The following is a 24,718-nucleotide window of genomic DNA, read 5'->3' on the forward strand; positions in this document are numbered from 1 at the left end:
AGCTGGGGCATTGCTTAGGAAAATTCCTGTGCAATACTGTTGTGGTCTGATCCAAACCCCTCTGGAAACAATAAAAAGGCTTCCAAGGGCTTAAGCCATGGGCAAATGAGGTTCATGCAAAGGCTGAGCCCCAGCAGGTGAAGCAGGAGGCAGGTACTGGTGGGAAATTGCAGCGTGGCAGATGCCAACAGGCTCGTCTCAGCTGTGTCCTGAAATGTGCTTTTAATTCCCACAAGGGATGGGGTGGGAAATGTCCCAGTTTCAGATGGGCTGACATTATTGCACATTGCTTTCAATTTAGTAATAATTTCTTTATTTAGTAAAAATGGTACAATCACAGAATGTTAAGGGATTTAATGGGCCTTAAAGATCATCTAGTGCAAACCTGCTCTGCCACGGGCAGGGACACTTACCACTAGACCAGGTTGCTCAGAGCCCCATCCAACCTGGCTTTGAACACTGACAGGGTTGGGGCAGCCACAACCTCCCTGAGGAACCTGTTCCAGTGTCTCACCACCCTTACAGTGGAAAATTTCTTCTTAGTGTTTACCCTAAATTTTTCCTCTTTTAATTTGAACCCATTACTCCTTGTTCTGTCACTAGAGCTCTTGATGAAAAATCAAGGGAGCTTGAAGTTTCCAGTTGTCCTTGTATCTGTGGCTTCTGTGAAAACGCATGAGGAAGGAGAAAGGACTTTAAAGGAAAATGCCTTTCTTCCTCTGACCCTTCTCTATGGTTATGCATTGGCTAAGACAGGTCTTGTGCATCCCACTCAAGAGAAATGGGAATTCTGATTAAAGCCCATTAGTCCTTCAGGCTGCACAACTCCCTGACTGCCCTGGACGGTACCGAGTGCTCCAACGTTCCTGGAGAGCGCGGGGAAAGCTGCAGCCGTGAGAAGCACTGCGGGATGGGGACACGGGCTGACCCCTCCCAAGGGGCTGCAGCACCAATGTGCCCCTTTACGCCTGGCAGAGAGGGTTCCTGTCACAGGCTGGGCTTTAGGGGCACTTTGGGGACACAAGGGGCCAAAGCGCTCGTGGGAGCAGGCCCGCTGCCATCCCATGGGAGCCAGCGCGTGCCCCGATGGGCAAGGAGGCCAAAGGCTCCTGGATTGTACCAGGAGCAGTGACCGGCAGCACCAGGGCACTGACTGGCCTTTGGCTCCGTGGTGCGCTCACAAGCTCAGCGCTGTGCCCAGTGCTGCGTCCGGGTCTGGGAGCTCCAGAAGGACACTGAGGGGCTGGAGTGTGCCCAGGGAAGGGCAACAGAGCTGGGGCAGGGTCTGGAGCACCAGGAGCAGCTGAGGGAGCTGGGGGTGTTCAGCCTGGAGAAAAGGAGATCCAAGGGGGATCGTACAGCTTTCTAGAACCCCCTGAAAGGAGGCTGTAGCCAGGTGCGGGTCGGTCTTTTCTCCCACCGAAGAAGCGACAGGCTGAGAGAAAATGGCCTCAAGCTGCAGCAGGGGAGGTTTAGGTTGGACATCAGGAAGTTATTCAGAGAAGGGTGATTAGACGCTGGAACGGGCTGCCCCGGGAAGCGGTGGGGTCACGGTGCCTGGAGGTGTTTGAGGAAAGCCGGGTCGCAGCCCTCAGGGCGCCGCGGGGTCACGGCCCGGCGCCGCCGCCTCCGCGCCCTGCCCGACCCCATCGACCCCGGCCGGCGGGGGGCGGCGCTGCGCATGCGCCCCCTCGGCGCNGGGCGCGGGGCGGTAGCGGCTCCCGGCCGCCCTCCCTCCCTCCAGCCCTCCCTTCCTTCGCTCCCGCCCCCTCCGCTCCTCCAGCGGCGGAGAGAGGCGGCCCACCTGCCCCCCCGCGCAGGGCATGGCGGCCCCGGGCCCTCCGCGGCTGCCCCAGCTGCGGCTGGGCCCGCGGCTGCGGGCCGGGCTGGAGGTCGCGCTGCGGGTGCCGAGCCTGTTCCTCATCGACGCCATCTTCAACTCGGCGCCGCTGCCGGGCGGCTCCGTGAGCGCCGCGCTGCTGGGCGCGCTGCTGCGGCTGCTGGGTGAGACACCTTCCCTTGCTCCCCCCGAGAGGCACGGAGCGTGCCCCGCCGGCCCCGCTCAGCGCCGCGGGCACGACGCGGCCGCTGCTGCCGCTGCCCGCCCCTCGCCCGCCGCCGGGCTGCTGCTGCTGCTGCTGCTGCCGCGGCCCGTCCTCCCCTTCCCCGTGCCCGATTCCCGAGCCACCGGCTCCTCTCTGCCCGGGCTGGATCCTCACCTGGCCCGCTCGGGCCCGGTTCAACCCCGCTCTGTCCCCGGCTCCTCCCGCCCCCTCCTGCCGCCGTAGCGGTGCAAGGAGCCGGCGAGGGCTCGGGGTGTGACCCCCCCTCCTACTCCGGGGGTTCCGAGGCGGAAGACATGTCACTTAGTGGGTATAGGGTTTTCATGTGGTTTTTTAAACCCTTTGGATGGCGTGATGTCTTCCTGAAATACGCTGTTAAAGCCTTATTTTAGCAACGGCAGTTCAGAAGTGCCGGGAATTTGGTTCCCAGAGGAAAGAGAAGCCTCTTGAAACTTGCCAATGGTTATTTCCAAGCTTTTTTTTTTTTTTTTCCCCACGGTGGATGAAACTCAGTGGTATAACGAGGTGATACTGTTTCCAGTATTGTTAACTTGGGTTCTTACAGAGCCTCGGCTCAGTGGGAGTCCCGTTCGGTGAACTGCTGTACAGGTGATACCTTGTTGTGTGTCACATTTTGGAGCGGGTGATCCTGAGGCAGGAAGGAGAACACAAAACAAATCATGTTGTTGTTTCAGTTGTTTCGGTTTTATTTGTTTTTTGGGGGTTTTTTTTGCAGGCCCGAGAGAGATGGATTTTATTTGAGATTTATAGTAGAAGAAAAACAGGAAGGAAATAGGTGGTACAGCTTTTGGGGCAGGAAGCAGAGAAGAGAGAGTTAAAGGAAATGTGCAGAGTGAGAAGTGTGGTGTGACTGCAGCACACAATTCGAGGAGCAGAGGGGGAAAAGTAAACAATAACCTATAGCAAGAGAGCAGGAGAGGAGAGCAAAGGGAGGATGTAATAAAACACAGCAGGTGTTTTATTTTGATTTTTTACATTTATCATAAGTTTTATGTTTATTATTATTACTTTGGTTAAGGGTGCCAGGGGAGGTCCATGCTCACATGAGAAGTGATGCTGAGGAGGTCCTAAGTTGCCTCCTTTGCCTGCTGTGCCTCGGGTATGGGGAGCAGGGGTTCCTCCCCCCTGCTTCCCATTTTCCTGACCTTTTGTTCAACACTTATGGAATTGCTAAGAGTGATAATTCCTTTTTTAAAAAATTACATTGCAGTGCCTCACCAACTTAATTTTAGGAGCCCTTCGTCATAGGATGCAGATGCTGTAAGAGGAGTGTCAGAATTAATCCCACCTGTGTAAATGAGTGGTGGATGCTTGTTCAATGATGTCCCTCAAGTGTATGGTACTGGGATTAACAGATTAAGCCACATTTGAGGTTTGCATTTGTATGAACAGTTTCCTGGAAGGGGTTGGGGGTAGAAGTGGGTAATTTTTGCCTTTTGCAAAAAAAGCTTTGGGACTGTTTTGTGCCAAGAAACTTATCTTGAACATTTAGAAAAGGGGTCTGTGGTTCTTGGCTTTCCAAAATTGAAAATTAAAATGTAGGCACCTCAAGATGATCTTAAAACACCTTCCATGTGGTTCAGACAACAGAGTGCTTTTGCACGTTTGTTTTTTAATCTGAATTTAAGGATTACAGGGTTGGGTTTTTGCTGCTGTTAGGAAAGTGATCTAGTTATTTTGGATTGTTTTGTATTTAAGTAGTGGGAAAATGTTCTTTTACTTACCATTTGCATACTTTGAAGTACTGATCCAAACTTCCCCTGTAGCACAATAGCACAGCATAAATGGACAATCTTGTCCACCAGACACAAAGATTGAAGCTCTGGAGAGATTGATGATTTTTGGAGGTGGCATTAAACAGTTCTGAAATATTCTGGGAGTACAGCTCTTCAGGAATGCTAATAGAGATCTGTGTGGGTGTTACAAAGCTTTACAGCAGGATTCCTTGGTCTGATTCTTCCATCACTCTCTACTCAAGTAAATAGAGTTATGCATGGCACAGAACCAACTTCCACAGCTGGAGCACGTTTTCTTTCGTGTTTTTATTTAACCTTGCTTTGTCCCCAGCACAATGTTTACCTTTTGTATCTTTGCACTGGGTTTAAGTATCTCAATTCCAGCAGAACCACCACCCCCAGGAGTGTGTGACTGTCACCTCAGACAGCAGTCCCTCCTCAGTGAGGACACTGAGTTTTAGAAGGGTTCTATAAATACTTGAGTCTGCAGAAAGATGTGGAAGTAAATAGAATGACTGGAGCTAGGGAAAAATAGTTTGGCAGTTCCACATGAATGAAGTGCTGATGTGTAAAAGTGATTGTCCCCTGTACATGACTGAAAGTCGAATCCTAAATGGTGGGCTGCTGTAAAGATATTTAAAAAAAATTTCAGGATTTAAAGGAAAAAAATGAGACAGAGACATTGATTGTAACACAAGAAATTATTTTAGAAGTAAGTGTAGCGTGGTTTGGTTCAGTGCTGTGTTTGGAGGCAGTACTGGGACAGCTGGCAATGGGGTGGCACAGGTAGAAATAGTAAAGACAAGTAGAGAGACAAACCTTATCAAAGGAGGAACTGCAGCACTTCCTAGAAGAGGGAAAATGGAAAAATACTTACTGTTTTGAAGGGCAAATGGGGATGGGCAAAGGGCAGGGCAAAGTCTTCTCGTGTTGAGATGGACTCAGTGACATAAATGGAGATGGGGGAAAGGAGTGCTCAATGTCCCTTCTGAAATCTCTTACCTCTTATGGTCTTTTGAGTCTCCTTCAGTGACTCTTGACTTTTCCCTGTATGTCTTAACAGAGACTTGCTGTACTTTTTGTTAGTGCCTCTTCAGAGGAGCCAGTAGGACGAGCTCTATTGACTCACTGTTGTACTGTTTTTAGAGATGTGTCTTGCATGTGAAACGTCAGTGTTTTAAGATGACCTGCAGTATCTAAATACAGGCCTGTTACTGCCACTGCAAGGCACAAAAATAGGTTTTGTTAAGGCGTGTTTCAGAGCAGCCTGCTTACTGCAAAATGCATCTCCTTTGGCTCAAATGATCAGAATTACATAAATAACGACCTTGTACAGGCATGTGAGCCTTTTCTGTGCCTTCTGAGAAAAGACAAAGGCTGCAAACTCGTCAGCAGTATTGGCTTTCCTAAAGATGTTTGTGGTGGTTAAAATGACAATGCAACTGTCAAGCTTATTTTGTAGAAAGTGCTGCATAGAACCAATAGTCAGCTTTTCCTGGAAGAACTGAGCTACGATGCAAGGGACCTTCTGAAAACTGATAGAGGCTTTTCCTCAGTCCACTTCACAAGGTTAGCAGGTTAATGATTAATTAAGGAGAATATGTTTATACCAGCCAGTGCTACTGGCAAGAAATATTGTTCAGGCAAATTCATAACTTTATTTGTAGCCTGCCTTTTGCAGTTGGTTCATGTTGGTCCTCCCCTGATTCTCAATCCTCCAGGATCTGAGGGTAGTTTTTCCTTTTTTTGTGTATTTTTGTATGTTTGGTTTTGCTTTTTTTTGGTTGTTGCTTTTTTTAAAAGTAAAATGCTATTACAAAGATTTTATTCTCATGATCAAGAGGCTATGGCTTAATTTTTTTTAAAACACTTGTTTGTGGTGGATTTAGAACAGCCTAAACTACAATTGTCAGAAAAGACCGACACCGTCCTCCAGCAGAAAAGGATTACTCTTGATTTCATTGGTTTTGAGGTCATTTTCATTGGTACAGAGATTGAAAGCAACTTAGAATCAAATATAAGTTGTAGAGATTGAAATCTCTCCAAACTGGTTTGGATGAGGAAGCAGTTGCATGGAGTAGATGCTGAGTGAGAAGTCCAAAACAAAGGCAATGTGTTTCCTGAAAAAGAAACTGTTTAAGGAAATTAATCTGGTGCTAAGTGCCATTTAATTTAACACCTCTTAGGGCAGACCCCTTACCTATGTAGTGTACAGTGATGGAATTGATAAATTACACTACAGAAGTTTACTGCAGGGACATGTAACCCCAAACTCCCAATGCTGCAGTTGCTCTGATAGGATTTCTTATAGGAAGGTGCAGACTTCCCAGGCATGGTCCAGATGTGGTCATGGTCAGTATGAGGGAGAGGTTGGCAAACAGGAATTTCAAGGACTAAATCTGACTTCTAACAAGACAGACAAGTTTGCACTGGCATTGTCAAAGAGGCACTTGGTGCAGTTTTGGATTCTGTGCACAAAAGCTGTATACTGTGGAAGGTCTTCCTCATGTGACCTTTGTCACCACTCTCACCAGAAATAAAAGCAAACTGAAGGGAAATAGAACTGCCTTCCCCACAGCAAACTACAGCAATTTTTCACTATTTTCCCACTAAAGAGTTTAACTAAAGTGTTTTGGTTACTTATCTTTAGTACTCTAACTTGGACAGCTGTAGCTGAGTGCAAGTGAATTAGGGGACTTACTAAATCTTATTAATTTATTCTTTATTAGTTTTGCTTATGAAGGTGATGCTTTATCTGTTGGGGTTTTTTTTGTTTATTTTTAGAACTCATCTACCCCTGGATTTCAGGACTGAGGGTGAAAGGCTGGGAGTTGTCACTATTCTAGTCTAAAACTGCAACAAACTTCATAGTAATTGTGATTTAGGGCTTGCAGTGGCTTTGCATCACAGCTGTGGTGCACAGATGTTAAATGCAGAGATTAACTCGTCCTCTTGCCTGTTCTCTGAAAAGGGCACCGCTGGTAATGCAAAGTTACAAGTGACTAATGGGGAACTGATACATTAAATAAATGTAGCTCCAGAGCTAATAGGTTAAAATCGGTTGTTGAACTTCTACTGAGAACTAAATTATTTCAATCTGGTTTTAGGTGTCTTTGTATCCAGCGTTGTTCTGGTCTTACAACAGCGAGCACTTTTCAAGTTCTACATGATCACCTCAGCATTTCTGCTGGCTGCAACTTCAGTGTTGGTGAATTACTATGCTGCTTTGCACATAAACTTCTACAGTGCCTACAACACAGCTGCATTCGGAATTCAGATTTTCCCACATAAAGGACCTTCGCTATGGATGGCACTTTCCATCCTTCAGCTTACCTTTGGAATTGGATATGTTACCTTGCTAAACATGCAGTCCATATACTCTCAACTCATCATCCTGGATATACTTATTCCTGTAATTGGCTTGGTTGTTGAATTACCTTTAAATGTCCGGCAAGTACTTGTTTTTATTTCAGGCCTAGTTCTGACACTAAATACCACAGCCATTTTAGCTACAAAAATGAAGTGGTTCTATTATTCGGTACGATACGTTTATCTGCTGGTGAGGCACATGTATCGTATTTATGGATTACAGCTATTGATGGAAGATACATGGAAAAGGATCCGGTTTCCAGCTGTACTGCGTGTCTTTTGGCTAACAAGACTTACAGCACAAGCTGTGGTATTAACTTATGTAGTAAAGATGGCTGAAAACAACACGGAAGAAAAATTCTTCTTGATATCGTGGGATAACTGTTGGGAACTGCTTTGCAGCCTGATCATAAGTGGGTGTGACTCTACTTTAACTGTGTTGGGCATGAGTGCCGTCATTTCCTCAATAGCGCATTATCTGGGACTTGGTATCCTGGCCTTCATTGGGTCAACTGATGAGGATGACAAAAGGCTTGGGTTTGTAGCACCCGTCTTGTTTTTCATTTTGGCTCTGCAGACTGGTTTAAGTGGACTGAAACCAGAGGAACGATTAGTTCGCCTGAGTCGAAACATGTGCCTTTTGTTGACCGCAGTCCTGCATTTTATCCATGGAATGACAGACCCCGTGCTGATGTCTCTCAGTGCCTCCCACGTGTCATCGTTCCGCAGACACTTTCCTGTACTGTTTGTCTCCGCTTGCCTTTTCATTCTTCCAGTTCTGCTCAGTTACATCCTCTGGCACCACTATGCACTAAATACTTGGCTTTTTGCAGTCACAGCGTTCTGTGTAGAGCTTTGCCTAAAAGTAATAGTTTCTATCACTGTTTATATATTGTTTATGATTGATGGCTACTATAATGTGCTATGGGAAAAACTTGACGATTATGTCTACTATGTTCGCTCAACTGGCAATATTATTGAGTTTATATTTGGAGTAATCATGTTTGGAAATGGAGCTTACACGATGGTTTTTGAATCTGGAAGCAAGATTCGCGCTTGCATGATGTGTCTGCACGCGTACTTCAACATCTACCTGCAAGCCAAGAATGGCTGGAAGACTTTTATAAACCGCCGCACTGCTGTGAAGAAAATCAACTCGCTTCCAGAGGTGAAAGGAGCTCGGTTACATGAAATCGATGATGTCTGTGCAATCTGCTACCACGAGTTCACCACCTCTGCGCGCATTACTCCATGCAACCATTATTTCCATGCACTTTGTCTTCGGAAGTGGCTGTACATTCAGGACACGTGCCCGATGTGCCATCAGAAAGTGTATATTGAGGACAAAGAAAATGCCAATATCTCTAACAACAACGGGTTTGTAGCACCAAATGAAAATCCAGTACGGGTTGCAGAAGAAGCTGCTGATGCTGAAAATGAATTAAATGAAGATAATGACAGTTCAGATAGTGATGAGGAAGATGGCGACTGTGTGGCACAGCACTTGAATGAGACTCTTAATGTTGACTCTAACTCTCTTGGTGATTAGGATCTCCCTTACTAAGCCGTGAGGTATTTGTTCAAGATTGACTCCAACAGAATAAAAGTATCACTTTGTAGTTATTGTACTTAAGCACAACAGCAGTATCTCAATGTTGAGTCTGTGAATGGTGGTTGTTTACTGTGGTGTGTGCTACTGTAAATATACCTCTAATTTTTGCTGGTCTCTTTCATGACCACCTTAAAATTATGTACATTATTGTACATGGAATAAAATGTTTTCACGTTTTTAAGATGGTTGGAAAAACACTCTTTAATTGATGTAGTGATAATGCTGTGCCAAAGACTGTATACCAGTAATCCCCAATCAATGTCTTCTGGACGCAAATGAAAAATACTGGTGAAAACAGACTGTTCAGCCAGTCAACTCGGAAAATGAAAGCCTGAGCCAAAGCAGCTTTACTTACAAATTCAGTATTAGCAGAGCTTTATTGCAAAAAACTAGTGAGTTGTGTGTTTAAAAACAAAACAAAAAAAAATTTAGGTTGGTAGACTTAAAATGCTATAGCGACAGTGCTCAGCTTTCTGGTGAAGCAGCAAAGCGCATGCCATGGACGTGTCCGACCCTCCTGAACTGCCAGCAGTAGCTTCAAGTGCTTTACATGTGAATGCAGCAGCCTGGTGCTCATCCTGTGCCTCCACTGCTAAATGGAGTTACAGGCATGGCCTGGCCTTGAAGTGGATCCTGAATCTTGATGAAAGGGGAACAGGGCTGAGAAACTGCACAAATGCAGACAACCTTTTCAAAAGCAGCTTTAATCTTGTAACATAAAAAACCCCAAACCCACTACACACTGGCTTCCATTGATTAAAAGTTGCAGGAATGATGATTTTTAAATTTTTGCAATATCTTTACTGAAGTTATGCTGAATAAATGGAAGAAAAACAACTTTACATATTTGGAAAGAAGACTTTAATGGTGTTGTTATATAGAGTATTGGCCAACTCAAGTGGGTCATCTTCTCTTACTGCCGCCATTATTTCCAGTATTTGACTAAAAAAGAAAGATTTATATTAGAAGACTGAAACCCAGTACTTCAGAATGTACATCAGATTGCTGCATGTGTATGTACAACTCCCTAAGATTAAGCTGGAATAAAAACCTACACTAAGAGCAATAGGGCAGGGTGCTCAGATATGCAAATAGCTTCACTTTTAAGTTACTAACTGCCATTTCCTTTCCACTGAACACTGGTTTGCTTACTGGTACAGATTCCTCTTTGGTCTTTTGACTCTTGTTTGGAGGTAATTAAACAGCTTTCTGTTTCGAAGGAAGTGTCATTTTGTGGGTGTCTTTATCAATGATCTTCATTCTTCAAAGAAAAATTCATTAGCCTGTCAAGGCTGAAGCTGTACTATGAATAGACTGGTCTACAGTAAATCTTAAATTCCAGACACAGCTTTATCAGAGCACAGTGCTGCCAAAGTAACTTACTCCTACTTCCCCATTCTTTAGCTTAATTGTGATTAATGTAGCCAGGTATTTGCAGTAAATATTAAATGAGCAATTTCAACAGTCTCAGGGCCTTCATACAAGCTAGGAAGAGGAGGCAAAAGAAATGGCATGAACATAATTAAAACAAAGCCACAACCTTTTCTCTGCAATTGCTTTCTTGATTTTGTATCAATCAGTCATTCTTTTAAAAAAAAAAAAAAGTAGTATTCTGTGTCCTTCCAGAGATGTATCATACTTTGATTTTTCCAGTAGCAGCAAAAAACTTCAAACTTCACTTTGAAGAGTAAGAAGCTTAAGCTTGGTGGTAAGGTGGTAATTTTGCCTCTAAGTTGAGGCAATAGCTAAACTTCTTTTTGTGAAAGACAGTGTAGAAGTTGCTCTTAATAATTACTTTATTGCAAATATTTTCCTAGATGCAGAATTAGCCTAACAGCTTCTTGATTTAAGAGGATATTCCAGGTGAGCGTTTGGTGTGCTTTGGATTTTGCCTCTAAGTTGAGGCAATAGCTAAACTTCTTTTTGTGAAAGACAGTGTAGAAGTTGCTCTTAATAATTACTTTATTGCAAATATTTTCCTAGATGCAGAATTAGCCTAACAGCTTCTTGATTTAAGAGGATATTCCAGGTGAGATGGAGTGAGATCAGGCCTACAAAGAAATAAGTAATAAATACCAAAGAATTTCACCCAAGAAGACTGAGGGCTTACTTATCTCTCCTCGCTTGGATGCAGTAGAAGGCTGTATGTTACTGTGACACTGTGTATGTGAAACTGGTGAAGGAGAAAAGAGAAGTCTCTTGTGGCTAAACTTTTTAAAAAATAGCTTCCAAGGGGAGTAGTTCTAAATATATATATGTATATATATATATGAAGCAGAAATATCACTATCAAAACTGAAAAGGTGTGCAGCATCACCAAAACCAGACAAATGGAAAATTCCTCCTGCCAACTGAGCTGCATTAAACTGCATATATACCAGAAACATTAAAGACCCCATTAGAGACTGAGTAACATTCCCTCACACCAGATTTTGCTACTTGAGAAGTCACAAAATACCAATTATCAGTTACCATTCTTCATTTTTCTTAGTGTTTAAAAGGTTCTAGAAATTCAACAACTTATACTGAACATTATTGGGATAATAATTTCAAAGATTGAGCCAAACAATATTTTTTTCCATAAAAGAGGGGAAAAGCCAAAGCACAGCATTTGTGTAATGATCTTGAGTGCATTTGTGCACTCTGTATCTATGCAGAACAGACTGTGCATTTCGAGTTTGGGGGTTTCTGAAACATTTCTGTAATCTACAACTAAGGCAGCAGACAAATATGTGGAGGTGTTGTTGACATGTGGGCTGGTTGAAACAGTAACAGTAGAGCCCCTTCACTTGTGATCAGAAGAGTGTTTTCCATTGATCTCTTCCCCCACTCCAAAATCATGGACTGATCCTAGAAAGTCTTAAAATACTGAAGCAAGCCTTCTGTGCTAATGTGTCCTCTTCACTTAAAAGAAAAAAAAATTCAACGAGTATTACAATTGACCTAATTGCATTGAGTATATCTGAACACTAGGAGATGTCACTGTGTAAGCTTAAACTGTGCTTTCACATCATCAGTGGTTTTCCAAGTTCCTTCATGTCTCAAAAAGCATCAGAATTCCCTTCATTTCTCAAATGAATTCTTGTTTAGACACCTTACTGCATACCTGGATCTTTAGTACTATCCTGAGCAGTATTTCAAAATCTAGACAGGGAATTCTGAAAATTCAGTATTTCATCTATTAATGGTATTTAATGCAGATAACTAAACATTTTCACTAAAACAATTACACATTTTCCTGCTTTTCACACTTCTGTGAGGAACTGTGTGGAAAGGAGGCAGAAAACTGTCTGTGCTTACCAATTCTGTTCATAAGCCCCTGGAGTTTCTTTCACTACTCTGTATCTTGGCTGCTGTCATTCATATCTGAATTTCACAGGATCAGATTGTTTGAAGTATAACAGCAGAAGGAAAAAACATCCCTGACAAAATGCATGTTGTGGCCGTTGATGTCACAGGCACTGCTGGTGCCTCAGCACTGTCCCACCTGGGGGACTGTCCCCTGATCCCCAAGGCTGGATCAGTTTTAAATATTACCTGAACAACAAGTGAGTGAAATGAATATTCAAGTCAGGTTACTCCAGAGGGTTTAACCTCTTCTACAGTGCATCAAGTGAAACAATAAAAATGGTACTAATTTCAGTTTCAGGGAGCATTGTACATACACAATAGCTAGCATAGGAAAATTAAGATTTCTCATTTTTTCCATAACCTATAAAGCAAAATCTTGCACAGGTTTCAGTACATTTAGAATTGATTTCTATTTTCTACATTACTAGTGAACTGGGATTTTTCTATTTTTTTTCATGTCAGAGTTGAAGTATTTAAAATAAGAGTGCAGTGGTACACTTACATTATATGGCAGGGTTCATTTCTGTCCTTCAAGCAGTGCCCTTTTTCCCATTTCTTTTTTGTAGGAAATGTAGTTTTAATGTATTTTGATCCAGCATGAGTATTTTTCACTCCACACCAAGGTGCATCTAGTTTGAATAAAAGAATTAGGAGTGCAATTGTTTCAGAATAGCATGAGATAGTTTGATGAACTACTTCTACAGACAAAAGCTCCTGCAATCTCCTTCCAGCAACAACGACCTCCAGCTCAAAAGGAAATTTAAGAGATCTGGGGCAATTTAACATCTTGGATTTTTATACCATTATCTTCAGGATTTTACACTTGAAAAGATCAGCAATAATAATACATAACTCTAATTTCCTCTGACATGACAAAGACAGCCAGATACACTGCATGCATTCCACAGAAACTTCCTGTATAACAGGTCTGTACTTCACATGCAAATAAATTTAAGGACTTAGCAGTTTGCAATTTTCCTTTCTCAAGAGTCAGAAATTAAAATAAATACTGTGTTTGTAACTGTCAGTTATTGATAACCGAACATGAAAAAAGAAAACACAACATCCCTAGTCAGTCCATTAAAATGACTGCTCAGTGGGCTAAGAGGGGAATTCAAGCATTCTTCCACCTATTCCATTTAAAGAGCAGTTGTTTCCAAATGCCATTACTGCTGCCAGTGGCAAACTGATAGCCATTACCCTGTGCTTGGCACATCTTCAGCAAGCTACATTTTAAAAGATACTTAAACAGGATTCTGGTACACTAAAAAATCTAAGTTGTCAATTTGTCCTTTTCATCTTCCCCTGCAATGTCAGGAACTGACACAGCAGCTTATTCCTTCCAACAGAAGGCTGGAAAGGAGTAGTTCTGTAAATTGCTTTCTCAAGTAAAGAAAACAGCCACTGTTCTGAATTCTTTAGGTCTTGATTCTGCTTTGTGACTGCTACACCAGTATATCTCATTGCCCATTGTCACAAACTGACCAAGATATAAAACCTTACCAGTCTCTATCATTAATCGTTCACTAGGAATTGATTTCAGTGTTTCCAAGTTGGCTTCTGTTTTCAGTGAACTAGAAAATTTAGAGTTTGGTTAAAAAAAAACCACAAAAAGCATATTAAAGTAATTACTGTGCCCATTAAAGTGTTTTGTAGCAAAGACAGCTTCCTAAATAATTTTGTTAATTAATAAAATTTGCTTCCTTTTTTAACAATACTGCCTGTAAATTAAAACTGTGCAGAAAACAACAAATTTGGAGTTAGTGGGAGAAGCCATCTCATGCCAGTAAGCTGCAGAACCCCTTTGGCTGCCCTTGCTTGCCTGGTGACAGCCTCTGTACCTTACAAAGTGGTGCTGGCTGGCACTTGGCCAGGTGACTGCTGAGAATCCAAACTGCATAACCAGGACATGAGGCACTCAGGTTACATTTGCATTACTTCAGCATTTGACAGGCAACTTAAGGTCAGGCTGTTTTTTAAATGCTCCTCAGAAGGAATCTTTCCATGCTCAACAACCTTATTTAATTACAAACAAGGATTGTCCTGAGGGTAGGAGAGTGGACATTGATTAGCTCACCGAACTGCAAGAGCTTTGATGGCTAACAGACTAATGTGAGCAATTCTAAATCTGTCAGATGATTAAGGGTCTAGTGAGCTTTGAAAACCTGACCTCATTGTTTAAAAGAAAGCAATGAGTTCACTACAGCTGCCATTTTAAAGCAGTTGTATTTCTTGTGAAGAACTTACCAGCCATTTATTCCGATATAAAGATCCAAATCTATTAGAGCTGCTGCTTGTTCCTTTGTGCCATCAAAAGAATGTACCTAGAACATATAAATATAACACAAATGCACTTTTATTAAAACTCCAATCATTCCAAAGTATGTATTACCTTTTATTAGCATCAAATACCTTCAATAGTATGCATTACACATCATTAGAAACATCAAGATGGGACAGGCTAATTAATAATGGCTCAGCTGATTCTGAATTTGAGCAAAGTTCAGGCTGAAGTCACCTGACTGCTGCACTGGAAGTGGTTACCACACTTTAACAGTGATAAATATGTTGGCCCTGGAACTCCCTGTAACTGGTAACTGGGAGATCATACTCAGGAAGTAATCCTGGGCACGCTGAATTTTTAGGTTCTTTCCTCAGTATTCCCTTCAGGGCCACCATAAGAGCAGCATTCTATTCTCCACAGGTGATAGTCCACTGGAACTAGCAAGACAATCCACTTGGTCATTCCAGAGAGGAAAGTGCAGGGTCACAAGTTACACAGTGTAATGCAGCTGGGAACTGCATCTTCTCAGCCTGAGTGGAGCAAACAGACTGTCTGCTCTGCTTCCCTGTGCTGTGACAGGGACAGGAGTTGCAGAAGATGCCTGCTCCTTTCTCCCCTCTTTCCTGGCTGGCTGGCTGTGCAGGAATAAAGAAAGGGAGGAAGGAAGGAAGGAGAGCCTTCACAGCACTACATAGGACATTACACATGCAAAGCACTGAGCGTGGGGAGGGGTTTTCTGGGAACAAAGGACAAACTGGGGACTGCAATATTCTTGTAGGAGGTGTCTCATGTTAAAATCACAAGCATTTATGACTTTTGAAAAATTTAGTCATAATGGAAACCTGAAAAAGCATTTCTGGACTTCCCATTTCACCCAAAGCTTTTCCTGTTAGACTTTCGAATTAAAAAATGTGATCTGAATATCTAAAGACAAAGTAATCAAAAGTTCCATCTGGATCTAATTTGAAAACGATGTCCAACGTCAGAAGCAATGTCTGAGGTTATGGCTTCCACTGGGAACATGCATCTAAATTGTCTGTGGTCTGAATGCACTGCAGTTACAGCCACTGAGGAGTTGGGAAAAGGCCAATGTCAATTATGAGGTGCTTAGACTGTCCTGCTGGCAGGCCAAGAACAACTGTTCACATCAGCTGCAGAGCTTTTTCTCAGCCTATCTACTTACCTTGCAAAAATCCTGTCAAATAAGCAATGAAAATAAAAATAGTAAAAGGGACTGGAAAATTTTCTAATTAATAACAGCTTAAATGATGTAACAGGAAGCCTATGCAGATTCCATGACAAACAAGAAATTGCATATTAAGCAACAATATTGACAACACATGCATGGAAAAATGGATGCTACACTGAAGTCCATACTTACCACCCCTCCTACAACTCTATCTCTGTTTCTTCTCATTATGTCTAGGAAATGAAATAAAAATATAAAACAGCTTTATAACAGATGAATATAGAATATTTTTATATTCAGAATTTGCTCTAAATATGAAATTCTCAAACAAAACCCACCTAAAAATTCAGCATGTGAGTTTCTACAGTGCAGAAACATGGGCAGCTGCATCTGTTCTGATAAGTCAAATTGTTTTTCAAAATACCTGCAAAATAAAATTCACCTTTAAAGAGAAACTAAGTGGAAGAACAAATAAAGACAATAAAAGATTGTTTTATCCAAACTTCTGTCCTCCAGAGCTAAAGACAGAATTAATGGATTTGCCATGTAAAAGTTCTTATTTGTGCAAGGATTTAAAAGAACCTCTTTCACATGTGTACTGCCACAGCTAGGATTATGCTTGAAGACCATAATAAGGTACCAGGTAAGTGGCCAAGAGCCTCAGAACTGCATAATGTATATGTAGAATACTGCAGAATCCATATGTATACATGCAGAGCACGTACTCTTGTGTAGTGTGGGTGCTGGAGTTAATTTTTTATTTATTTATTTATTTTTAATGGAAGAGGAACTGACTGTTCTTTCCACAAAGTTCTGAAATGTCAGGAATGGGAGAGTGAGGATGACACAGAAGGTACTATTTCAAGAAGCCCTCATAAACACAATGAGGGTGAGCAGGGGAGCACTGTGCAGGCTTCTACAGCCTCCAGTGGCCAAACTGCAGCAGAGCTGCTGACCTGTGAGTAACAATCCACTCTCCTGGTGGAACAAATACCAGATTAGACATCATACTTCTGCCTACTGTCTTTACATGTTTTCCCTCCCTCCCTCTGTGTTCCTGGATCCTTACTTTTCCCTCTCCAACTTTGTACTCCTCAGAGCTGCCCTTGATGGGGTGGTAACAGGGAGGCCCCACCCTGTGAAAAGACACGGGAATGTGGGCAGAAGGAAGGTAAGAAAGTAGCCAGGCTCCCCAATGCAATTGCCAAAGGAAACAACTTAGCACTGAACTAACCTGTGCTTGTCATTAGCAGCAAGCTCTGCAATTACCATTCCACATCCCTGTTGCCCTGCTCCACCCAGGGAACACAGCAGAAGAACTTTAGCATGGCAGAAGGCCAGCAGTGCATGGGTGACTCAGTGTCCTCAGGCTGTTTGAAAGATGATGCTACTACTTGGGTGAAGAAGGAGAACAACACTGTCCATCCCAGCAGGCTGGGGCTCTAGGCACATACTGGATTTCTTGAGGTGCTGCTCTTAAAACACAGTCCAGGGCACCGGGAAATTCCCACCATCAGTTATCACACCCATTTCAAAGGGAAACTCCAGTGATCACACACTGATGTGCACAAGTCACTTATCAACCAGGGGAAAGGGCAGCAAACCATTAGTTTGATTTACATTTTCCTAAAAAAAAAGAACAACCCAAAAAACTGACCCTGAACAAATATGCAACCGGTCACTTAGTTTAATGTCATTTTCACTATTTTCCATATATTACAAATTGATATTTCTCAGATCAAAGTTACCTTCCTCTTAATCAGTGCAAATCTTTGTGATAAAACAGGTTAAACAAATCAGCTGTAACCTTGAAAACTGACATAAAAATTCATGAGAATGCATTACACCTTCTTTGAATCTTCTTTGTCTAGGTATCATGCTTAGTTTAGCTTGTATGACTAAATATAAGTTAATTGCAACTTATGATTGCTCTTGAGGTTAAATAGCTACAATTGCTGGATTTTTGGTGTCAGTTTTCTTTTTAACAGAATACTTATTTCATATGGGAAAGAGGTTTCAGAGACAGAACTGCAAGTAAGCTCCCTAAGTAACCTACTGGCCAATTTCCATTTAATTTTGAGAAGGGTAGAGCCCCTGAAAGTACCAAGTTTAGTGTCCCTGCAAATGGAAATATAACTCAAGCTTCTTCCATTCCAAGCAACAACAAAGCCCAACTAATGTTGTTCCTTGGCCTGTCAGAGAAAGGAGAGGGGGATGGGGCTGTTATTGAAGAGACAAAAATAATAATAAAAAAAAAAATTAAACCCCAACCCCTGGTAAAGCATGATGAAACCAGACATACAGTGACTGGAATAATAAGAAAATAACTCAGTAGGAAACTAACCCTGACAAGTTCCAGTGCTTAAGGAACAACCTGTTCCTTTGAGCAGGCTTAGTTTTGACCATCCCGTTCAAATGCTACAGGATCAAGACACTAAAGGAGCTAAAGCAAACTGACCTTGCTGAGGTAGATCTCTAAACAAACACTTCTGAATTAATTTGAGCAATGGTACATGTGATATTGTGATTATCCCATGTAGTACAGCAGATGTGAAACTTCTATATGCTTACTGGGGCATTTCACCATAATATGAAGGCAATACCTTCATCTTACTACCATTCAAATCACTGCTTTCTCTTGGAAAAGTTCTGAGAATGGGGAAGATTTTTGAAATAAAAAGTTCTTAGGAACACTACAGCAAAGAAATTTCATCTTTATTAGATTCTTATTAACTTTTAAACTGAAAAAACCCCATAAAAATAATGTACAGGTGAAAATTATCCAAAAGAAAACACAGCATAACTAACCAGAAAAATGTAGATTAAATACTAAATGAAACAGAGGTCATGCCTGAGATTTGCTGGGAAACAAACATACTGCTCTTCTGTGGGGGAACTGTGCAGCTGCATGCCAGCCCTCCCCATGGCTGCTGCACCTGAACTCCTGAGCAGCTGAAAAGCAGTGAAGTGGCTCCGTGGATTTCACACTCTGCCTGCTCTGTTCAGCTCACTGACCAGGCCTGTCATCTCCTTCCTTACAACTCAATGTCAGTGCATCCAATTAGAAGTCACTACAGCTCTTCAGCTGCAGTCCATTGGACAAGGAAATGAGATATGTATTTTTTCGCTCTCTGACATCAAGGCAGTTAAGGATCTTAAAATCTGATACTCCATCAGTATTTTAGTTTGCCACAGAAAAGAAACAGATTATGTTCTAAGGTGTGCTTTGCTGAACTTCACATACACTGAATTCTACCAGGACAGAAAGTCCTGTGCCCTTTGCTGAGTATTTCACTGTTGGTCTGTAGCATTATGAAGAATCCTCCTACTGCTAACATGCAGCCATTAGAAAAAAAACAACCAACCACTGCCCCCCAGTGACTAATTTACTCAAAACAGTAACATGCAAATGTAATTCATTAATCACTCATCTTATTTGCATTTATCACCTGTATCTTTCAATCAGTTCCCTCTGCAGAGAGTTCTCAACTGAAGAATGCAGGCTGACTGTAGGGGCTGTGGTAGCTTCTTTCCAATCAGCATCTATGCTGCACCTCCTGAGATTTCCTTTACCACCAGCTCTCCATTATCTGCTCCCAGCTAACACCTTCCTTACTAAAGGCTCTTTTTTACCCATTACTTTTACCACTGCTTTTAACAGTTCTGCTCCTGTCCTCATGCCTTTCACTTAACAACCCAGTTCTTTAATACACTGCATTTATGGGGTTTTTTCCTGTAATTCTCTTAGAGCTCTTAACTATTAGCAAGAATTAACATCTCTCACACCCAGAAATCCACAATTTCTGGTCAGTTTTACAGAAAAAAGACATGTTGACGTAAGTCAAGACCAGGGAGGTAGCAAAATTTAGCACATCACACTACTTGAATGTAGGCATATTTCTTTAAATTCCCATTTCTGCCCAAAAAACCTCTGGGCCCAACCCTGCAAATTTGAGGGCCAGATGTGACAGTATGTTATGTGGCAGAACACAAGATAGAAAACTCTACTGTAAATTGCTACAAGCTCATTCACAGTCATCAAAAGTTTCTTACTTGAGTTGGATGTCCTTTGGGCAAAATTCTAATCTATCGAAATCTACAAACAGAAAGAACAAAAACCCCATTTAGTATTATAGGATTTTTTTTTCAGTATATGTCTAGAAAAAATAAATATTGAAGTAGTAAGAGAACACTTACCTAAGCCACATTCTCCAACTGCTATTACCTTTGTCCTGTTTTTTTCAATCAGATTTTTTAATTCAGATAAATACTGTTCAGGGCTACCCTGCTCAAATTCTCCACAGCGAGTAGGATGACAGCCAACTGTACTGAAAAACATATCTAAAACAAGAGAGTATTAGAAGGTTTTAGGGGAAAAAAAAGAAAATTTATTTAAGGTATAGACAACATCTGCCTCTGGAGGTTTTTTTAATTGGTCACAATTTGAAAAGAAAACTCCCTTTGACCATATTTATCTTAGTGATAATTTCATTAGACAGGCATTTTCTGCCTTAAAAATGTCAGACAGTATCTCCAGTGGGGGCATGTGCACACATCTTCTTTTAGTACACATTACTTGGTGTACTCCAAAACTGCAGCTTAGAGCTGATCTGTTCTGGTGGAGCAGCTCCCAATAAATCATGCAATTTCTCAGGCTGGATGAGACCTCTTGAGATCATTTAGAAATACATCTTGTTCAAAGTGCATCAGGTTATCTCAGCTGTAGGAACTGCAGAGAGTATTTTCCTCGTGTGCCCCTTGTGTTAGAGAATTTCAGAGCTCACACCTGCCTGATTCACCCAAGTATCTGATCTAGATTACCATGCCAATACTAACATTTCTGCTAAATGTAAAAGCACTGGGGAAGGGAAAGAACAGGTAAGGCCCTGAGCAACTTGCCCTAATGTTCAAGCCAGCCCTGCCTGAGTGGGGAGGCACACTGGGTTGGACCAAATTATCTCCTTGAGTTCATTCATACCAAAATTATTTAGGGTTTTTGTTAGCAAACAGTACTTTATCATGTGTTTTAGTTCAAATACATATTCAAGTAATTAGTGGAATGAATTCTGCCTAAAGAAAAAAGAAGAGCCATTCTCCTTTCACAGAAAAGAAAGGAGAAGCCAAAGGAATGATCAAAAGAAAGATACCTCTCTTGATCAAGCTGGTCAAAGTGGTTGGTGAGTAAAAAACAAAAGCCAACAAACCCCATATATTTCACAACATGTAAACACTTTATCTTATTTCTACAGCAGAAACTTGTATCAATATTTTTATTCCAGAAATTTTCTATAATTTCTATTTTTATTTAGAAATAGAACGTGCAGGAAAAGATTCCTTCCAACATCAGGGATCTAAAGAACAACACACAAACTCATACACAATGCATTCATCCCACTCTGAAATGTAATTTCTCATTTTAATCTGAGAGTCTGTAACACCTCTGAGGCAGGTCCTTTTGAACTCAATTCTGAGAGCAGAGAAGGTTTTTTTTTTACTGAAAATGTAAATTTAAAGTGAAAATACCATTTGTCTGTGCCAGCTGCAATGCATCTTTACTATCTTCTAGACTTCCACCTGTAATCAAAAACTTGAAACAAGAAAAGAATTGTTAGTGTGGATGTTCTTTGAACTTAAAAGAGAATGTTTAAGAAAACACTCAGATACATGGAAGGATCTTGACAGAGAACATCAGACTACAATTACTAATACATATACATATAACAAGATTTCATAAATCAGCACTAAACCACAATGGTCCTCAGGAGGTAGTAAATACAGTAGGCTGCAAAATATCATTTTTTTCCCTTAATCAAATATCTTGTATGCTAAGCATTAGCTAAAATCTAAATCACTGAAGGAATAAAATACTTCAATTTGCAGCAATATTAGCTTCCTCACACAATGACTGAAGACTATATTTGCACTCAAGAATTGATACTTATAAATATTCTCCCTGTCCTACAGCTGGGGAAAAGTATAGACTCCTAAAGACCCAAAACAAGACAGGAGTAAGCAGTTAAACCAAAAAACTAGTCTGTATCAGAGCTGGGATTATAAATTTATGAACTTCCATCTCTGATCTTTTATTTTTACCTTGAAGTTATCACATGAGAATTGCTGCCTATAGTGTACTTTTTGAACCACCACTTGCAGAACATTTCACCCTAGATTGTAACAGCCATGTCTGCAGTGGTTTGGGAACTCTTCCTGCAGGTGCTATCCAGCAGGCTCTGTCAGCACCAGCTCAAACACTCCCACATTCCCAGGGCTGGGCACTCAGACAGACAGACACTTCCCAAAGACTGAGAAATGTTAAGCTGAAAATGGCGCAGTGCATACACGACACAGAACAAAACTTCACCAAAAATTATTATAAAGCAGCAGCTATACAGAAAAATAAAAGTGCTTTCTATCAGCAGATTAAGGTTCTAGGCAAGCAGGAACAGTCTGTGGTTGAACAGGCTTCTAACACTGTACAGGCCAGTAGCAAGACTGAGAACAGCTAAAGGCAGGAACTCCTGAATAACATTTCTCAGTCCACTGTGCATCTTGAGAAACTTATGCAGCTAATCTGGTTTTGATTATAAATTTTTTTAAATGCCACTTATTTTCAGAGGGTGGTATAAAAATTAAATAGCACTCATACAGCACATATAAATGTGACCTCACTCCTGTATTTGCTGCAGTGAGGTAAGTTCTCCATCACTAGTCTTCTTTTTTTGTTTCCCAGTGCATTTCCCACTCTTTTCAGATGAGAGTTTTTCAACAAACTCCCAAGATACCTGTTCCTCTGCTACAGGAGCATTAACTTCTTTATTTCTAATCAGGTAGCCTTAGTACTGCAGTAGAACAGTTTGTGACAGTATGCACTGTATTCTATGGTAATTCGTATTTTTGCCAAAAATTTATTCACTTTAGAGAGAAAGGGAGACAGGCTAAACTATGGAATGTGATGCACTGCTGGAAATACCAATTTCATCTTCTGAGTTAAAATTCTCTCATAATGATGTTTTAATACATGTAAGCCAGTATTTACCAGCAAACATGCAGGTGTCTCAGCTGGAAGAGTTTCTGGGCACTCCCAGCTCTTCTGCAGTTCCCAATTTCCTTTACATATAGAAATAGCTGAAAACCTCAGTCAGAAGAGCTTGATCTTCAGCAGTAATTGTTGATTAAGAATCATAGAATCATGAAGGTTGGAAAAGACCTCCAAGATGACTGAGTTCCACCTCTGACTGATCACTGCCACCTCGTCAACTAAACCAGAGCACTGAGTATGCACACCTGGTTGTTTCTTGAACACTTCCATGGGAAGGTGACCACTTCCCTGAGCAGCCAGTTCCAGTGCCTGACCACCCTTTCCAGGAAGAAATTATTCCTTGGTGTCCAACCTGAACCTCCCCTGGCAGAGCCTGAGGTCATTTCCTCTTCTCCTGTCACTTCTTGCCTGGGAAAAGAGACTGACCCCCAGGTGGCTACAGCCTCCTTTCAGGAGGTGTAAGTGATAAGGTCTCCTCTGAGCCTCCTTTTCTCCAGGTTAAACAACTCCCAGCCCCCACAGCTGCTCCTCATGGGATTTACTCTCTTAAGAGCCACACAGAATATAAGGAAAAAGGAATGGTTGCCTATAATACAACATGGAAAATTATGTACCACTTCATTGCAGCAGGTCAAAGGAGACTATCTTTCTGTTGAAACTGCACAAAATAACTTCTACATCCACATCACCAGCAATATCACTGAACTCCAACAACCAGCTTCAATAATGATCTGTGCAATATCTTTCTTTTGAAACTGCACAAACCAACTTCCACATCCAGCAATATCACTGAACTCCAACAACCAGCTTCAATAATGATCTGTGCAAACGGAAAGACCATGCTCTGGCACAGAACACTTGTTCTGTGCTACTGAAGGAAGTTACTGCATTCTCCATTCAACCAGAAACATTCAGTGGGAGAGCACTAAACAACCAAATATTGGAAAGCAGCTTAAAATTTTAATGTCATTTCATTATAAGAAATTACCTTTTTAATGCCAACTTTGACTGCTCTCTCTATTACATCCAGAAAGTCATCTGCAAAAGTTCATAAAAATGTCATAAATTGAACTTGAGGATTTACAGCATAGTTTAACTACTTTTCAATTTTCATGCAGTCAAAATTTTTATAATTAAATCTTTAAACCATACTTAATTAATCTTTATAAGACAATAACAAAGTGTAGTAACTGGAGATCCAATTTAAATCCAAGAAGTCAGTGGAAGTTTTTCCACATACTTTAGAAGGCTCTCTGCTTTTACATCCATATCTAAAGGTCACAAGAACAAGAAGCCCCACATTATAATTGGTAACTGTGATTCAGCAATGCAATACTTTGACAGACCACAGTTCATAGCTCTCATATCAGTTTTCCAATCCTAACTAGATAAGCAATTGTCCATTTTGCTCCAGAAGCAGTTACCTGCAGGTAATAAGCAATTAAGACAATGCATTTTGGTTAGGGTATACAACTTATTTAGTCAGGCCTTCTTTTTTAAGCCCAAGTACATAAGGAGGAGACGAAAGAAACCCCATCATCACGTTCTGGCATGCAAGAGGCTTCTCATTCAGCAAAAGGGATCCTGTCTTCCAGCAGATACAAAGGAATATTTACCTTGATGTTTCTGTGTTCCCCTGTAGATTCCTCTGAACATAGGATCTGTCAGGTTAATACCAATATCTGTGGAAAACCAAAGATAGAAGTTATAGCTGTTCTGAATACTCTGAATATTAATCAGCTAGGGAAGACAATAGAAACCCTATCTAAACCCTCAACCAGCACATTAGTAAGTAATAAAATGTTTAAGCATAAGCTTACTTGTATAACTTGAAAACTTACTCCTTACTAGAAGTGACAGAAAAATTAAACTTTTCCCTCTGTGCAACTTCAGACTGTGAGTGCATTATACACACCCTCATAACCACCAAAGTGAACACGCATATGCTTTTTATTGCAAGCAAATCTGCTTCTCTCACAAAAACACACATTCATGCAAACAAGCATTAAAGAAGGGAAAATGCAGCATCTCCCATACAGCCTCCCGGGTGGCAG

The 24,718-nt window shown here is 41.4% G+C and overlaps 2 protein-coding genes across 6 annotated transcripts; one reads left to right on the forward strand and one right to left on the reverse strand.

Annotated features, from left to right (window-relative positions):
- The first annotated feature begins 1,688 nt into the window (after positions 1 to 1,688).
- RNF139 (ring finger protein 139) lies at positions 1,689 to 10,024 on the forward strand. 2 transcript variants are annotated; one of them, XM_039715532.1, is made up of 3 exons: positions 1,882 to 2,004; positions 5,271 to 5,389; positions 6,928 to 10,024. In XM_039715532.1, the coding sequence occupies exon 3, from the start codon at positions 6,987 to 6,989 to the stop codon at positions 8,736 to 8,738; it is 1,752 nt and encodes a 583-aa protein (XP_039571466.1). In that variant the 5' UTR covers positions 1,882 to 2,004; positions 5,271 to 5,389; positions 6,928 to 6,986; the 3' UTR covers positions 8,739 to 10,024. The 2 variants fall into 2 exon arrangements, with proteins under 2 accessions (XP_039571465.1, XP_039571466.1); XM_039715531.1 differs by lacking the exon at positions 5,271 to 5,389 and having other exon boundaries at positions 1,689 to 2,004.
- TATDN1 (TatD DNase domain containing 1) lies at positions 9,487 to 24,706 on the reverse strand. 4 transcript variants are annotated; one of them, XR_005628192.1, is made up of 12 exons: positions 24,281 to 24,701; positions 23,653 to 23,702; positions 21,149 to 21,212; positions 19,823 to 19,966; positions 19,679 to 19,721; positions 15,964 to 16,049; positions 15,818 to 15,858; positions 14,400 to 14,476; positions 13,656 to 13,726; positions 12,655 to 12,781; positions 12,102 to 12,338; positions 9,646 to 9,743 (listed from the first exon to the last, which is right to left on the reverse strand). XR_005628192.1 is itself a non-coding variant. In XM_039715533.1 (11 exons), the coding sequence occupies exons 1-11, from the start codon at positions 24,318 to 24,320 to the stop codon at positions 9,641 to 9,643; spliced, it is 846 nt and encodes a 281-aa protein (XP_039571467.1). In that variant the 5' UTR covers positions 24,321 to 24,690; the 3' UTR covers positions 9,487 to 9,640. The 4 variants fall into 4 exon arrangements, 3 of the variants coding, with proteins under 3 accessions (XP_039571467.1, XP_039571469.1, XP_039571468.1); XM_039715533.1 differs by lacking the exon at positions 12,102 to 12,338 and having other exon boundaries at positions 9,487 to 9,743; positions 24,281 to 24,690; XM_039715534.1 differs by lacking the exons at positions 9,646 to 9,743; positions 12,102 to 12,338 and adding an exon at positions 10,670 to 10,852 and having other exon boundaries at positions 24,281 to 24,706.
- Between the last annotated feature and the right edge of the window lie 12 nt (positions 24,707 to 24,718).

Source organism: Passer montanus, unplaced genomic scaffold (genome assembly GCF_014805655.1).
Source record: "Passer montanus isolate IOZ18808 unplaced genomic scaffold, ASM1480565v1 scaffold33, whole genome shotgun sequence".
NCBI lineage: Eukaryota > Metazoa > Chordata > Aves > Passeriformes > Passeridae > Passer > Passer montanus.